The 16,895-nt window shown below is 41.0% G+C and overlaps 2 protein-coding genes across 8 annotated transcripts in view; one reads left to right on the forward strand and one right to left on the reverse strand.

Moving 5' to 3' along the window:
* Nucleotides 1-13,603, reverse strand: part of FOCAD (focadhesin) — a 195,953-nt gene extending 182,350 nt beyond the window's left edge. The window contains exon 1 of the mRNA XM_075210512.1: nt 13,271-13,603. The gene's annotated coding sequence lies outside the window, so the exon portion shown is untranslated. The remainder of the gene's footprint in view (nt 1-13,270) is intronic.
* Nucleotides 1-16,895, forward strand: part of MLLT3 (MLLT3 super elongation complex subunit) — a 238,615-nt gene that overhangs the window by 27,783 nt on the left and 193,937 nt on the right. Inside the window, exon 1 of one of the 7 annotated variants that reach the window (XM_075210566.1) lies at nt 13,693-14,659. The exons of 5 other annotated variants lie outside the window; for them this stretch is intronic. In XM_075210566.1, coding sequence (XP_075066667.1) covers nt 14,657-14,659 — 3 coding nt within the window. In that variant the 5' untranslated portion in view covers nt 13,693-14,656. Of the gene's footprint in view, nt 1-13,692; nt 14,660-16,895 lie in introns of those variants that run through there. One more of the 7 variants, XM_075210585.1, reaches the window with a different exon arrangement.

The raw sequence follows: 16,895 nt of genomic DNA on the forward strand, positions 1-16,895 counted from the left end.
GTGAGTTTCCTCCGGGTGCTCTGGTTTCCTCTCACACTCTAAAAACATACTCATAGGTTAATTGGCTGATATCAAATTGCCCTTAGTCTCTCAGTCTGTGCGTATGTTAGGGGATTTAGATTGTAAGCTCCAATGGGGCAGAGACTGATGTGAACGAGTTCTCTGTGCAGCGCTGCGGAATTAGTGGCGCTATATACATAGATAATCATGATGAATGACCCATATTCCCCTAAGTAGCAGTCAGCCAGTTGGCCTGTTTTGGGCAGTGAGAGTTGTGGTTATGTTTAGGTGCACAGATTCCTCCATGACATTGCAAGGATGACTCTTTTAGCAATTTTCTCTGTCTGTTATCTGGACAACAACTTACCTGAGGTTACATAGTTATTTTGATTGGGAAAAAAGTTGTTATCAAGTTCAGTCCTTCAGAGTCTCATTCCCAAGTGTGTGTTGGGTTTTATCTGGTATTAGCTTGTCTGTTTAACTTCTAACTATTCCTGTCTTATTGTAGCCCTAACATCAAACTGTCAAACTTACTCTATTGCTACCTGCCCTTTCATGGGCCGGTCTATGGATATTTTCCTTCCTGGTGCTTAGTACTCTGCAAGCACCTTCTAAATTTCCCTTAAAGGGCTGTGATGTTAGGATACATGTCAGCAAAACCCAAATAACCCTGAGTATTCTAGGTAATGCCAGATACCCTATAAACCCCACACCCTTGGATGTCCTGCTTCATAGTTAGTCAGTAAACCCACATTGTTTATTTATATGGCACCACAGTTTCCACAGTGCCATATAGCAAAAAGTACAAGAATGTAGTAAATAAAAAAAGAAAGCAGCTGGGGTAATAGAAACAAAATTAATTATTAAACAGAAGATGAGCACAATTAAGGATAATAACAAATACAAAAATGTGGGTAGCAATCATAGTAAAAGCAGGGATACAATGAAAAATGCAGCATACTACATAACAAGAACATATAATTAGACAGACAAGAGACATAGGGTAGAGAGGATCCTGCTTGTGAGAGATTACATTCTAGACAATGTGACAATGTTTTATTCTTGTACTTTGTATTAAGTGAAACTGAATGCACAGCAGTGACCTAATGCTGTAATTTCTGTATCAAGTGTTCTGTATCAAGCCAAGTGCCATGGAAATTTCTTTTATGAACAATTCCCATTTCAGGCTGCACTTGAACATAAGTAGAAGCATAAAATGGATTTTTGTACAGTACACGTGGACACAACACCACCCCAACACCTCACACTTTTCCCATATCTATTATATTTTACCTGATGCGCAGTTGGGTCCATAGTTGCAACATATAGGGCAGAGGTGTACAAGAGGAGATCAAGTGGGTCCTCAGAATCTGTGTTTGTCAGATATGCAACATTTTGTATTTGAATCAACCTCTGCCAAGTCGACACTCGGGGTCTCAAATACAAAGGCATGCTGAGTTTGTATGTTCTCCCTGTGTTTGTGTGGGTTTTCTCTTGGTGATTCAGTTTCCTTCCACAGTTCAAAAATATACTGGTAGTTTAATTAGCTCCTGCCACAAGTATGTGTGTTGGAGAGTATAGAATATATTCTCCAATAGGACAGGTAGTGATATGAATGATTACATATGATCTGTACAGTACTGCATAGTTTTACAATTTAACCTGTAAAACTACTAAACTATCATTTAGTTTAAAATATGGGATACCATGTTATCCATATTAATATGAATGTTATTGCTATTGTACACGTGTACTCTAATCATCAATATTTATTTCTATAGCACCAGCAAATTCCATAGCGCTTTAATAAACCCAATTGGTAAAATGAATGACAGGATTATATTTACCTGCCGCCTACCTCTCCAACTATTAATCCAATGTAAAATCAAGTAACTCACATTATATTTTGATAACAGGGATTTGACTACTGGATCACTGTTTCTCTAGCTAGAATGTTATATATATATATATATATATATATATATATATATATATATATATATATATATATATTTACACACACAACAATGGCAGGTTGTATCCATGCTGTAGACTGGGCAGTAATTTCAGAAAAGAAGCAGGGTAAATCAAGTCTCCTGCACACATTCCGATAATCCCTGTAGCACTATAGTGACTGACAGAGCAGGAGGTCAGAAAAAGGAAAATGAAGCATTTTCCCTCAACTTCACTCACCATGTCAGTCAGATTGTAGTGAGAGACTAGAGCATCTAGGGGAAGGGGATGAGGGAAGTGGCAGTACAGAATGCCCCAGGTACCAGGTAAAGGGTATGTAGAATATACCATATTATGCATCCATGACTATACAGAGATATCAGTCCATGGAATTTTCACTGTGCACGGTACACTATAGTGATTTTCAGCTGGGAGGAAGTAATTCACTAAAATTATAGATAAGCAAGAAAAGTTAACTATAATTACAGACAATCAGGACCAGTTACATTACTAGAACACATGATAAAACTTACCACACAAATAAGTAGATTAGTGATATGGTGAAACCCATATTATCTTTCAATTTAACTAATTTTTAAAAATATATTTTTAATTCCAATGGTGCAGCATTATAGAGATCAATGACTGAATCTACTGTAGTAAAAGTAATGCCTTTAATTGAAAAGCACACATACTGATTAATATGTCTAGTTTACATTTGTCTTGCCTTTCATTATGGCAAAATAATGAAACATTATTTCAACAAAAAGTTGCAAATTAGTTATCTTCCTATATATACTAAACAAAACTACATATTATCTAAAGCTGCACATTTCTTAGTAAATTTGCCATGGGATACTTAAGCATTATTTGTTTGTTTTTTTGTGCTGAGTAATCAGTACTGTAGTGCAGTAACTGTAGTTATGAATTACAAAAAGTCTTCCATAAGCATCAGGTGTTCAGATATCATACGACCAATTGAGGGAGAATGGATACTATTCTATACATCATGCCATGGGTTGCTATTTGGATAGTCATAATCCTTCTGCTAATTCAGCAAAGCAGACTAATGATTTAAGAAGACCTGTTAGGTTTGTGATAAAGTACTTCGAGCCTTGTGCAACTGAACATTGTATAATATATTGTTACATGGTATATACAAATGCTATATTTCATCTTCAGTGCTGGAGTAATGTACACTCTCACATGTCTTCTTCCTATGTCATAGCTCCTTGCTAGTGCAGAGGTACTGTGGGAGAAAGCTGCATGGGAGAGCATAACTGCAACACTTAAGCATTTGCATTTAGCACGTGGCCGGTATATTATGCTTTCTCCCAGGCATATGGAACATAGAGAAACTTTGTACTTTTTTTTTTTTTTCAGACCTGACAGATTCTCTTTAACATAGGAGTTATCTAAATGCTGGATTTTTCCAAATGTTTACCAAAATTTAGAAACTGCTGAGAAGTAACATCAAAAGAAATAGGAAAAAAATGTCAGGGAATGCCAAACATTTTCTTCAGGCAAGCTTATAATATTCCTCAACCACCCTCTTAATATTATTAGGTTACCCTATTACCACCCTTTGCACATTTCCCACAAGACAACAACCCACTGACCAACATTGCTGTGTAACTGAATCAAAAAATCACTTTTACCTTTGCAGTCAGGCTAGACTGAAATGCAATATGTATACTTAACCTCATGTATCAAACGCCCATTGTCCCTTAAATTGTAAGCTTGTGAGCAGGGCCTTCTCGCCTCTGTCTGTATTACCCAGTATTGTATATTATTGTGTTTGTCCCCAATTGTAAGTGCTACAGGATTTGCTGGCGCTATAGAAGTAAATGTTAATGATGATGATGATAATGTGCATCATAAGAGTGTCAGATGTCACTTAGGTGTTTAATGACCATAGAAACATGAGCCGACAGGCCAATTGCCTTTACTCAGTCCATCACTCTCCAATTCCTTATAATACAAAAGGATAATAAAAAAAGACCAAGAAAATAGAATTTGTGGTGCAACACATGGACACAAAAAAACAGGAAAAAGAGAATAAGAATTATTGAAATAGATATACAGAATTCCTTAAATTTACTGTCAAATTAATAAGAGCACTGGAATTTTTGACTTTGATGAAACGGGTCTCTCTATGAAAAACTGCTCACAAGCTTAGTGCCTGAAGAGTAATCACAGGCCTAATGCCTGATTCCCATGTGGCACAAGCACTGGGCCTAAATCTATGATGGCCCCAGGCCTGATCAAGCTGATTGTCCCCCACAGGCTCTCGGCCTGTACAAAAATGTACTGCTCTAGGCTCTGCCCCTAGCCGTATAACACAGGCTTACGGCCTGAATGTGTAGAGTGGCCAGGACAAAATGTCACCTGCAATGTAACGGAAGGGCCCTGTGCCTTGTACCCGAAAATATGCTAACTGTACCATGGGCCTAGTGACCAAATGTAAGAAAATACGAGCGCAGACACAAGCCTGTGCGAATGGTGCTGCTGGCCTTACCTGCTACTAGCAACTTTCAGTGCCAGCAGAAGGAACTGTGACTACCAGCTCTTTGCCTTCCCCCTGCTATGTTCCTGGATCCACTGTTGTCGTCCTTGGAGTTCACAGCATCTTCTGCCTTGCCAGGCCAGGCCACCACCGGCCTCAAGGCCCATGCACTCTCTTCACTGTTGAGGCTGCAGTCTTTCTTTATTCGGCGCTCTCCGCTGGTCTTCGCAGTAATCTTCTTCCAGAGCATGTCGCCAGTCTAAATCCACAGTTGCACTGAGTTTTTCTCTCATAACTACTAAATATAAGCCATTGCGAGAGGCCAGGATGATGGTGCAATGAGCCCTGTTTGGCTCATTGCGCCCAAATTCAAATGGCTTGTGGCGAGTCACTGATTGGAGCACCGCAAATCTTCATATATTTGCCTGGTTCAGGGCCAGCAGACAAGGGAGAAAACTTACTGGCATCCCTACATCGGTGACCCAGTTAGTGCAGCTCCATCGCTGTTCATCTCTTCAAATATACAGAATTTTAATGAAAACCTCACCACTCTTCTCTATCTATACCACTTCTCTTGGAACACCTATGAATTCGTTTGTGTTCTAGCATCACCACTGTATGGATGACACTCCAATTTACTTATGAGCCAAATAGATGGTGAAACATCCAGGGAAATGTTACTTTATTTCTCTACCTTTTCATCTCTGATATCCTCATCACCTCAAACTCATTTTGTCAAAACCAGGCTAGTGATGCTCCCACCAGTCAATAGAAGCCTCTTACTTGACATCTCGATTTCTGTTGATGACTTTACAATAAACCCTACCCCTCAAGTTTGCTGCCTAGGTGTCATCCTTGACTAAGAATTGCCCTTTTTCCCTAAATCCTGTTTTCAAATTTTTTTTACATGTGTCTAAAAAACATCTCCAGAGTACACATGTATCTCACTCAGGGGGACCACATGCAAATTATTCCCCGATTTTCGCGCAACCAGCAGTAGGCTGGTAGCGCTAGGGTTAATAGCGCTTAGAGGGTAGACTACGCACATTTATATTTTTAGAGAGGGCTAAATCACGCAGACTTTCAATGTAAAACATTCAACCAATCACAAATGATTATTGGACTGTGAATGGCGATTTTCAGCTAAACACGGGCAAGTTTACTGCAACGCAAATCATGAGAGATGTACAGTTCAGACTAAAAATTGCTATTTAATACATATAGCGACTTTATGACTGAAATTGCTGGTAATCTCTCTCGATTTGCCACGATTTTAAAATCGCTGAAAAATTACCTTTTATACATTTTTACCCCCAGATCTTGCAAAAACTTTAAAATGCACTCATAGGGCATGATTCATGTTCGGACGTACGTCCATTTGCATAGCGTATCTTATATACAATGGCTCTGTGCATGCGCAGAATTGGACCTTACACCAATGAATGCAGTTGCATACAATTGATGTCTGAATGCAAGTGACACTTACGACAGCCTATGACGTGAGGGGCGGAACAGGGGAGGGAAGTGCAGATAAAAGTAGGCCATGTACATTAATGGCGTACCAAGGGCATTCCAGCGCAGTCCTGAGTTTCTCATATGTACGCTTGTTTTCAGCCATATCATTTGTACCAGCTACAGGGCAGGTGTAAGTGCCGACTGATAGTAATGACTGACAGGGCACAGAATTTGTTTAAAAATCTGCCACTAGCTAGTAAAGAACATGTGTATACAAGTAAGATTGACTATAAAAATGCATTATATGCATTATATGTACAGAACACATAAAAAGAATCTTATGTATTTAATGTAAAAAAAAAAAAAAAAAAAAAAAAATTGAAAATATATATATATATTAGTGATTACATGGTTAGAAGTTGTTCATTTATTTTAGAATATATTTTTTCTATGTGTTTTGACATGAACTTATATTGCACATATGCTTGTGCATATACTGCAGTTTGTTCTGTCTTTCTACGTACAGTAGGTACCATTTAGGCAAAGTGCACTTACACCCAGATTCAAATTGAAACTCATCTGCTTTGATTTGCATATGATTGGAACTATGCTCAATTTCCATGCTGTTTCTTAAAACACAACTAGTGTGTGTCATGTAAAGTACTCTGGGGTAGCCACTTGCTGGTGTTAGTGCAACTAAGCAAGGAGCCACAAAGTCTCACACACCCCCGCTATTCACCAGGAAGTATGGACTTTGCTGCAAGGGGTGCGCAGGTCGGGGTTCTCTGAGATAGCCACCAGCTCAGTGGTATAGAGGACAGGAATGGTCAAACGATGCAGGTTAAAACCTGCTGGAAGCGCAGTACACGGGTGATTCAGGAGTAGTCGGCAACGAGCCAAAACCAGAACGAGCTGTGCAGTACCAGAATGAGATCCAAAAGGGAAGTCAGGAGCGAAATACAGGATGCAGAGACTAAGCAAAGAGAAACTCTGGAGTAGGTTTGCACCAATACTCTGGCACCAAGGAGCTGTCAAAGGCTTCCTGAAATAGAGGGAAATTAGCCTGATTGGGCTGGAGGAGATTCGGCAGTTAGAACACAGCTGACTGCTGATGGGGAGCAGTGAAGCTTCCTGTTGCCTAGCAACAGGACGAGATTACTACTGCGCATGTGCATCAGCCAAATACAGTTAGGGCATCCCGGTGCTAGGCAACAGGACATGAGCAGCCAGAAGAGAAAGGTACCCATCCCCAGCACCTAGAGGAAGTGTGGAGACATGAATCGGGCCCATATGCCCCCACATTGACTATAGCAATTCCCTTGTTACAGGTCTTCCCCCAACTATACTTTCACAACTACAACCTATTTTGAATGCAGCAGCTACACTAATTTTCCTTACAAAATATTATTATACTGCTGCTTTGGAAGTCCCTTCATTTTGGCTGTTATACATAATATACATGGATTATTATGTACTGTATATACAAGTGGTTCCCAAACTTTCTCAGTTCAAGAAACCCTTAGGGTCACCATCATTTTTCCAAGGCACCCCTAAGCAAAAATAATTACCAGGTAGTCTCGTTTTTTAAGTAGTTGGGTCAAAATGACGTAAGATGTATTTAGACCCCTTCACCCCGTCTCTCTCTGTCCCCCCATCCTTCAGCGTGTCTCTCTGTCCCCCCCCCTCCTTCAGCGTGTCTCTCTCTCTCTGTCCCCCCCCTCCTTCAGCGTGTCTTTCTCTCTCTGTCCCCCCCCTCCTTCAGCGTGTCTTTCTCTCTCTGTCCCCCCCCCCCTCCTTCAGCGTGTCTCTCTCTCTGTCCCCCCCCCCTCCTTCAGCGTGTCTCTCTCTCTGTCCCCCCCCCTCCTTCAGCGTGTCTCTCTCTCTGTCCCCCCCTCCTTCAGCGTGTCTCTCTCTCTGTCCCCCCCCCTCCTTCAGCGTGTCTCTCTCTCTCTGTCCCCCCTCCTTCAGCGTGTCTCTCTCTCTGTCCCCCCCTCCTTCAGCGTGTCTCTCTCTCTCTGTCCCCCCCTCCTTCAGCGTCTCTCTCTGTCCCCCCCTCCTTCAGCGTCTCTCTCTGTCCCCCCCTCCTTCAGCGTCTCTCTCTGTCCCCCCCTCCTTCAGCGTCTCTCTCTGTCCCCCCCTCCTTCAGCGTCTCTCTCTGTCCCCCCCCCTCCTTCAGCGTCTCTCTCTGTCCCCCCCCCTCCTTCAGCGTCTCTCTCTGTCCCCCCCCCTCCTTCAGCGTCTCTCTCTGTCCCCCCCCCCTCCTTCAGCGTCTCTCTCTGTCCCCCCCCCTCCTTCAGCGTCTCTCTCTGTCCCCCCCCCCCTCCTTCAGCGTCTCTCTCTGTCCCCCCCTCCTTCAGCGTCTCTCTCTGTCCCCCCCTCCTTCAGCTTCTCTCTCTGTCCCCCCCTCCTTCAGCTTCTCTCTCTGTCCCCCCCTCCTTCAGCGTGTCTCTCTCTTTCTCTCCCCCCCTCCTTCAGCGTGTCTCTCTCTTTCTCTCCCCCCCTCCTTCAGCGTGTCTCTCTCTCTCTCTCCCCCCCCCTCCTTCAGCGTGTCTCTCTCTCTCTCCCCCCCCCTCCTTCAGCGTGTCTCTCTCTCTCTCCCCCCCTCCTTCAGCGTGTCTCTCTCTCTCTCTCCCCCCCCTCCTTCAGCGTGTCTCTCTCTCTTTCTCTCCCCCCCTCCTTCAGCGTGTCTCTCTCTCTCTTTCTCTCCCCCCTCCTTCAGCGTGTCTCTCTCTCTCTCTGTGTCCCCCCCTCCTTCAGCGTGTCTCTCTCTCTCTCTGTCCCTCCCCCCTCCTTCAGCGTGTCTCTCTCTCTCTCTGTGTCCCCCCCTCCTTCAGCGTGTCTCTCTCTCTCTCTGTCCCCCCCCCCCCTCCTTCAGCGTGTCTGTCCCCCTTCACTCTCTGCGTTCCTTTACTGTCTTCTGTCTTCTCTGCTGCCGCTCCTCACTGACGCTGTCGGATGTGATGACGTCACGCCCGGCAGTGAGTGAGGGCAAGGATCCGGCGCTGGATGGGGACGTTTTTTTGGGGGGGTTTTTTGGTTTGTTTTTTGTTTTTTTGAGGGTGATCGCGGCACCCCAGGGAGCCGCGGTGAACACTTTGGGAACCGCCGGTATATACTATACTTAATCCAACATACACTTCTACTAACTATAAAGCTTTTAACACCACAACATATAGTACATCTCTTCACTTATCTAAAAATACCTCCCAATTAGACCCCTTATCTCTGTCCAATATCTGCGCCTCTCTTACACACTCATAAATTCCCAGTTACAGGACTTTTTACTGTCGCACCTACTCTGTTGAATTCCCTCCGCCCCACAAAATTTTCTCCTAGCCTCCAAACTTTCAAGTGTTCTCAAAAAACTCAACATTTATTCAAGTTTATTAAATTCCTCAACCTCCCGAGTATTCTATCCAACTTCTAACCCTCTACACTGTACACTGTTACATTACATTGCTTGTTTTTAATTGTAAAGTGCTGTAGAGTATGCTGGTCCTATAAAAATAAATGTTCATAAACAATAGAGTTCATTGATGTTTGTTATAAATATATAGAATTAAAGTGACCTACTTATGAATGAATTAAGTATTATTTACAGTAGACTTTTCTACATGTACCTTTAAGTATCTAATACTTCTGCTTGGAAAGAATAGAAGAGGAGACTTGTGATATAACTCTTATTTCCTATTGACCAAATGAAATGGGTTATGATTGGTAAAAAGCTTGGTAGGCTGATTTGTAAACAGCATACAAACATTTAAATATAAGTAATATCATTAATTTACAGTCCAAATATTTCTAGAACTGTTAACAAATGAGAAATGACTTCTGAAAAATTGACCCTATCTTTGCCCCTTGGTTCACTTACTTAACCAACTCCTGTCACTCCATAATTGCTGTATACTGTTCTATATTGAGCCTTGACATTATAATCTATTACTTAATCTTGCCCCTCTATAATAAACTAATGGGCCTTTCTAATAACCTTACATGTAGTTTATCGCTTTGTCTTTTTCTCCTTCACCCTTCTCCCTACCCTTCTTCGTTTCGTTCACGTTCAAAAATTGTTAAAATGACATACATATCATGTTCTAGCTTTTTTCTATTGCCTTGTTTGTTCAGTGTTGTATTGTCACTATTTTGTTGAACACGTTTTGCTTATTTATTGTTTTAAGTTGTCATTCTAAAATAAAAAGTTCACATGATAAAAACAAAACAAGTTAGAAGATCCACTGAAAAATTCCATTTAGGTGTGGAGAATATTTAATGAGTTCTGATTTTTTTATTTAAATAAAAAGATTAATGGTATATAACAGATTTGTTTAAACTATCGCCCCTGTAAAATTAAGAGACATGAATGATGTGAAGAGTTCCTCTAGTAATAATTTAAGTACAATATAATAACAAATAGTTTAACCCCTGCAATCTTAGAACTCAATAGTGACTTCCATCAATTACAAACTAGATCGTAGGTTATCCCACATATATACATTTTATTTGCCAGAAACTGGAGTCTACTTCATATTCTCTCATACTGTACAGGTATTTTAGGTGAAATCACATTTTGTGCAGTTGATTCTCTCCATTTGTACTTAAGAACCTTCTACAAATAGAATGCATTTTATTTAGCACTAGAAGGTAGGCTATCAGTTGACAAATTGCACAGGTGCTATATGTAGAGTTCGCCAGGAGATTCAGAGTATGGAACTTAAAATGTTCTTTAATGAGCAATATCAGTGGTGAACATGAAACTGTAAGAAAAATAAAACCAACTCTATTTAGAAGTGCTCACTAACTTTTCTTGTTGTTCTGAATATTCATGGCGGAACGAACTCCAAAATCCAGACATGGCCTTTAAACAAATACAATAATTATCTGAATAGAAACTTAAAAAAAAATCATTATCAGTCATATTTGTAAATCTGGTCATAATATGACCATTGTCTGCCTTTGTGTGCCACAGAAGCCATCATGAGCTCTGGAAATAATACAGGCACTTGGCCTTAACACCAACAGGCCTCATTTGTATTACCAACTGGCCACATGATCTGGCCATAGTATCTCAGCAACAGCCTCAGTGCTGCACTGTGGATAATGACAGGGTTCTTCACTGAGAAAACACTGATATGGTTTTAGTCTTTTTTTAGGTTTGCTCTTTGGGAAGGTGCAACAGGCAAAAAGGAAAACTGGAAAACCCAATTTCTATATAGTGACATATTGTGCGAAGCTTCCATGTTGTCCTCACTTTTACTTTCTCTGTATGACTTGTGTTTTATGGATGATGCAGTTTGAATTTCAACTGCTCATTTTTTTGGAGCTGTAGACCTTTTTTTTTTTTAAATCTTATTTTCAGGACTATTATATTTCCATGTTACCTGGAGCAAGAGACATGTTAATGTGTATAAATTCGACCAGTTTGGTCAATGGACAATTACATTGTGTAAAACAAAATCCTGCCCAGTTACATCAGAATAGTTCCATCAGGACATTATTATAAGTCAGGCTAGCCAGTGACCAACATTATCATGTGTCTGAGGTAGTCAACTGATTTGGAAGCAGGCATATGCATGGTGCGATCCGAATGTTAGACATGTCTCACCAACAAGATCTGTGCTGCCCCATCTACCTTCATATTGATGCTTACGTTGAGGTGATCACATCACTGCATGATAAATGTGTCTCCTATAAACAGCAGTAGCTAGGTGTTTATACTCACCCAGTGAATAACGCTGAGGGTTTGAGACCTTAGTTTGAATTCCAATGTCAGTCATCAAATGCTGCATGTCTGACCCCACAAAATTGATGAGGACAGGTGGAAAAGCCTATTGATCAGTTACAGCTATTAGCAAGTGTGCTGGAACATTGGTCGCTAGGTCTAATACCCGAATTACTAGATTCATAATAGTTTGGTCAGGCAAACTGGTCATAGATTTGGTTGTTCGATGCTCGGTCCAAGCAACCAGACCTGCCCTTGCATGTGCAGTTTGCAAACAGTTAAAAAAAAAAAAAAAATACCTGTATTTCTGTAGCACTGTAAAAAGCTACAAATGTGTAAAAAACAAAACAAAACCCCAAAAAACACATATCTCTATGAAATCTGCAATGTGTGCATTTAAATAACTCTAATAGTATACAGGTTTGAGCAGGGTCAGTACATGATGGGCCCCATAGTAAAATTTGGGGGAGGGTCCGGTAATACAGATCGACCCTCCCGAGGTCCCTGCTCTGCTCTTATGAGCATGTAATAGCCCATCACCTGGCCACGTAGCAGAAGCACTACCTGCAGTGAAGCAATGGTGGACCTAGATTTTTTTTTCTTGGACTGGGCAGGCGATTTAGTGCTCTGTCCCCTTTTTCTCTGTGCGACTGCCTGTAGCCGCACACTATATTCTTGTCCCTGTCAGCAGAGATCAGGCAGAGGATTTATTTATATAGCGCCACTGATTCCGCAGCGCTGTGCAGAGAACTCATTCACATCAGTCCCTGCCCCATTGGAGCTTACAGTCTAAATATCCTTGTCTGCTTCTCAGCTGACAGGGACAAGAATATAGTGAGTAGCTGCAGACAGTCTGCACCTGCTGGGGGTGGGGGGGCAATTTCCCAATTGCCCTGGTCGCCCCCCTCTCTGGATCCGCCACTACAGCGGAGGTGTGCATGTGCATTGCTTGCAAATTTTGGTTTACAATAATGTGTTCACTGAATATGATTTATAAATTTTTTTTTACATTTCAAATCAGTGGTTGAAGTAGAAATTTAGAAATGGAGGTATGGAAAATGTAAGAAAATGGAATTTGATAGTTTTACAATGAAAGCAGTAGGGGGTCTTAAGATTGTAAGTTTGCGAGCAAGGCCCTCTTACCTCTCTGTCTGTATGTATTACCCAGTAATTGTCTTATTAATGTTTGTTCCCAATTGTAAAGCGCTACGGAATTTGCTGGTGCTCTATAAATAAATGATGATGATGAAGTGGCGGTATGGCATACCACCTTATACACATCCCATTCTACCACTCTTTCAAATCATTTTCTTTAATGAGTATTAAGTGATAAAACCCAGCAACTAAGAATAGAGAGTAAGAATTGCATTGTATAAAAAGAATAACTGAAATGATACTGCTAATTTGGCAAAATAGGGATGTTTCCAAGAACAAATCATTAAAGCTTTGGGACTGCACTGGAAATTAACTATGACTTTTGCTTTTAATTTGATGATTAAGAGTGCTCACTCCTTTCTGCATTGATGGATTATTACCTCCACGTACCCCATATACAAACCCAATGTACAATATCCCTTCGGATGGTAGCTGTTAAATCCACGAATCCCCCCAGTCGGACATCTGAGTCTCATACTCACACTTTTCTTGAAGATTTTTGTCTTTCATTCATTTGATGAATTCCCTACTTGTCTACTATACGTTCTGTCCTTAATGTTGCCTGGTCCTGGCTGCTTCTCGCCCCAGCCTCCATGCCCTATTTATATGTATCCACAGATCATTCCCCTTATTGATTCTCCCGTTTGTCTCTCACCTTTTCCCTTTCATCCCGTCACCTTTATTCCTAGCACACTATCCTTTAACTAACGTGGCGCGGTTTTATAGCTTTCCATTTGTTCCGTTTCCAAAAAAACAATATCAAAATTCGACATTCTTCTTCTCCCCCTCCTCTCAATTTTTCTTTTTCTCTTTCTTCTCTCTACCAAACCCTCCCTCCTTCTCCTGCACCGTGTTATGTCCGTCTAGCAGCAGCGGCAGTGCGCATGCGCCGCACTTCTGCCAGCCACAGGGCTCAGTGTAATGAGACAAGGGGAAAGAGAAGCAGACAGATAGGGGAAGAAGATAGAGCAATGCTTGCTGCCATCTCCCCGCTGCCCTCCACCTCCCACTGATCCTCCCTCCCCGTTGGTAAGGGCAGCACAAATAAAACTTAAAGGAGGAGGAATAAGAGGCTGCCCCAACCCCTAGGCATGGCCAGCTCGGTGAGTACAGGGGGTGGAACAAACCCTTTTCCTTAATGCAGCCCTCTGCAGCCGGCTCTGCCTGCAGCTACAGCACTGCCATCTATGTATTACCACGACTAACACCAACCTGGATTCACCACCGCTTTTTTTAGCGTATTTTTCTCATTCTCTGATTGCACTTGCTGTTAAAAGGACATAGGCTACATGGCGATGTAAGAGGGCATACGCTGGAGGCAATGGGAGCCGATGGAAAAGTAGATGGGCATATGGACCGGCATCATAAAGTCCAACACAGCCTGGATTGAGGACATCATAGGGATCGAGTCGATCAGAGCCCATAGGAGGGGCATCATGATGTGTATTGGCATGATCTGAGAGTTTGGATTGCTAAGGATACGAACCCAAGTCTGGAAGAGCAGCAGCACCTGGGGATGGTATGTTTTCTGGAAGCATGGATCTGGATTAAAGCAAACCTATAAACTGGACCAGTACCAAGATCTGGATCTTAATCAAGATTTTTTTGCTTTACTTGTTATGTTAAAAGAAAACCCGCACCTGGATTAACATAGTAAAGGAAGATCTTGCGGTGGGAAGGAGGAGGGTGCAGAGTGGGTTTAAATCAAGCACCTGCAGGAGGTGGATCGAGTCCTGCATCATTCAGATTTGGTTCTCGGGATCAACAGAGGAAAGGTGGATCTACAAACTGGTTTATCTGAGCACTCATAATAAAGGCAGCCCCGAGTTCTAGTAGCTGCTGTTGCAGCTGCAGGAGGCGCCGCTAGCATGGTGCGTTCACTTTCTGTCTCTGTACGAGCAAAGGCTGCTGTAATGTGTGCCAGAGGTTGTCACAAGGGGTTAAACCTTGCCAGTGACAGCCTCCCTAAAGCATTTCCCCTCACCCCAACACCCCCTCCTACTCATTAACATTACTGTGTGCACCTAGCTGTTTTATACCCATGACACCTACATTTCCCCCCTATCCTCCAACGCTTTGATCTCTACGGTATCATTTCATTTCAGTTCTGCAGGCAGGCTACAGTAAAAAAATGTGTGTGTGTATGTATATATATATATATGTATATATATATATATATATATATATATATAATATATAATATTTATTAGTGCTATGTGAATGGATGGGGTAGTCTGTCTACCCTTACTTTATGGATTTTGTGAGATTAGGTTGATCTGTCTCGGTAACAGCAAGAAGTGTGTGTGTGTGTGTGTGTGTGTGTGTGTGTGTGTGTGTGTGTGTGTGTGTGTGAAACACTACTTCCATATGGAGATGAGACGTGCAGATTCTTCCATTCCGTGTGCTTTAGTCAATGCTATAATACTTTTCTGTATCTATTGTGCAAATCACATCAGTACCATAATTTTACTGTGCTATTGTGTTGCTTAAATTGCAGCACAATCTTTCTCATGTCTTTATTTAAACACAGTGCAGTTTTTTCTGCAATTGTGTTTGCTTCACAATTTGCTTTTTGACATGAAAAAGAATGTCATACCACTACTGATATTGTTAGAGTAAAAACCACAGTCCCCCACGTTATTACTGGGCTAGTGTAGAACACAATGAAAACATCTGTATCTTTGAAAGCCCACGTTTTTGTTTGTAAGCTCATTGGTTTTAGTGATTTGGCTGACAATTATTAAACATTGATTACCATAATTTGTAACTTGTTTGTTGTCACTGTATTTTATATAGTCATTTGGATTAAATATGAAATTTCAAAGCTTCATCAAAATCATTATTCAAAAACACATACAGGGGCAAATCAATGAGTTAAAATGTCACCCACTTCACTTTCACACAATGACTGGAAATATTCTACTAAAAAACTACTTCTGAAAAGATCTAATCAGGTTTCCTGTCAGTCCTTTCTTGTCAATGAAATTAGCAGTACATACACCAACTTCCTGTTAATAGTGTAAAAGATCTAAACCGCTTTATTGTACTGGGTATAGTAACTGGGCATTCAAAAACAGAGTAGCTAAATGCATCCAGAGCTTGCCTGCACTAGGGAATTGTTCTCTTCATCTGCAGTTGCATCCTCTGAAATGGCATTGTCCTCACCTACCCTTCTTTATTGCCCACTAACTCCTTCACTAATCAACTAGGTTTTTTTTTTCTTCATAAGGCCTCCTTCCTGGGTTGAAATTTGAGTGCTAGCTGTTCACAGGTAACATTCCACTGACTGATCCACCTTCCAGCCATGTGCCCTGTTTGTTTGTGTATTAATGTCTTGTTTGCTTTTGGGTTGCCAGTGCTTGTCAAGCAAGGTTTAGTTTGCATATTAAAGTTGTAACTGATGCCCTCTTTGTTTTTGTTAGGTCTTCCCTTAACTACAAAGACCTATTTCTACCAGTGTAGAAAGTGATGGTAATAGGGAGAATACACAATTGCTTAAAGCCCTGAGGCCTTTATTAAATCATTATGACAATTAGGAGAGAGCACAGCTAATGTATTAACTTGTAAAAAAAAAAAAGCCTCTTGATCTGACCCATAGCTGCAAAATCACATCTATCCACAAAGTTTATTTAATTCAAAATGGATCTGATGTATCAGTTTATGTAATTAAACAATATATTTAAATTTCATTATTTTATCCTTAAATGTACTATTTTATGAACTCAACTTTACTAGAGTGCGTTTAATATACATAAAGAAAGCTTTGCCACCACGTTACAAGTACATTTATATTTTCTGCACGTTTTTCTTGGAAATTAGTGATTTACAAAGTAGGGGTCTACTAATGCTGTAACACATAGTAAAGCACTTGTCATTTTTTCTTTTTAGCAATTCATGTAGTAGGTCCAGAAGGACATGGGTTGGATATACTTTTTTAATGTATACTGATATAAAAATATACTGTGAATTTTATATGGTAATTTAATTAATGATCAAACCAGAGCCATTGATAGCTAGTACCGCAAATGTCAGCTCTACTACAACTGAACCCAAAATCACAGCTTTTCAAAGTCTTTATTTTATTGGTCACTTTGAAATGGCCATCTT

Source organism: Mixophyes fleayi, chromosome 1, assembly GCF_038048845.1.
Source record: "Mixophyes fleayi isolate aMixFle1 chromosome 1, aMixFle1.hap1, whole genome shotgun sequence".
NCBI classification, from domain to species: Eukaryota; Metazoa; Chordata; class Amphibia; order Anura; family Limnodynastidae; genus Mixophyes; species Mixophyes fleayi.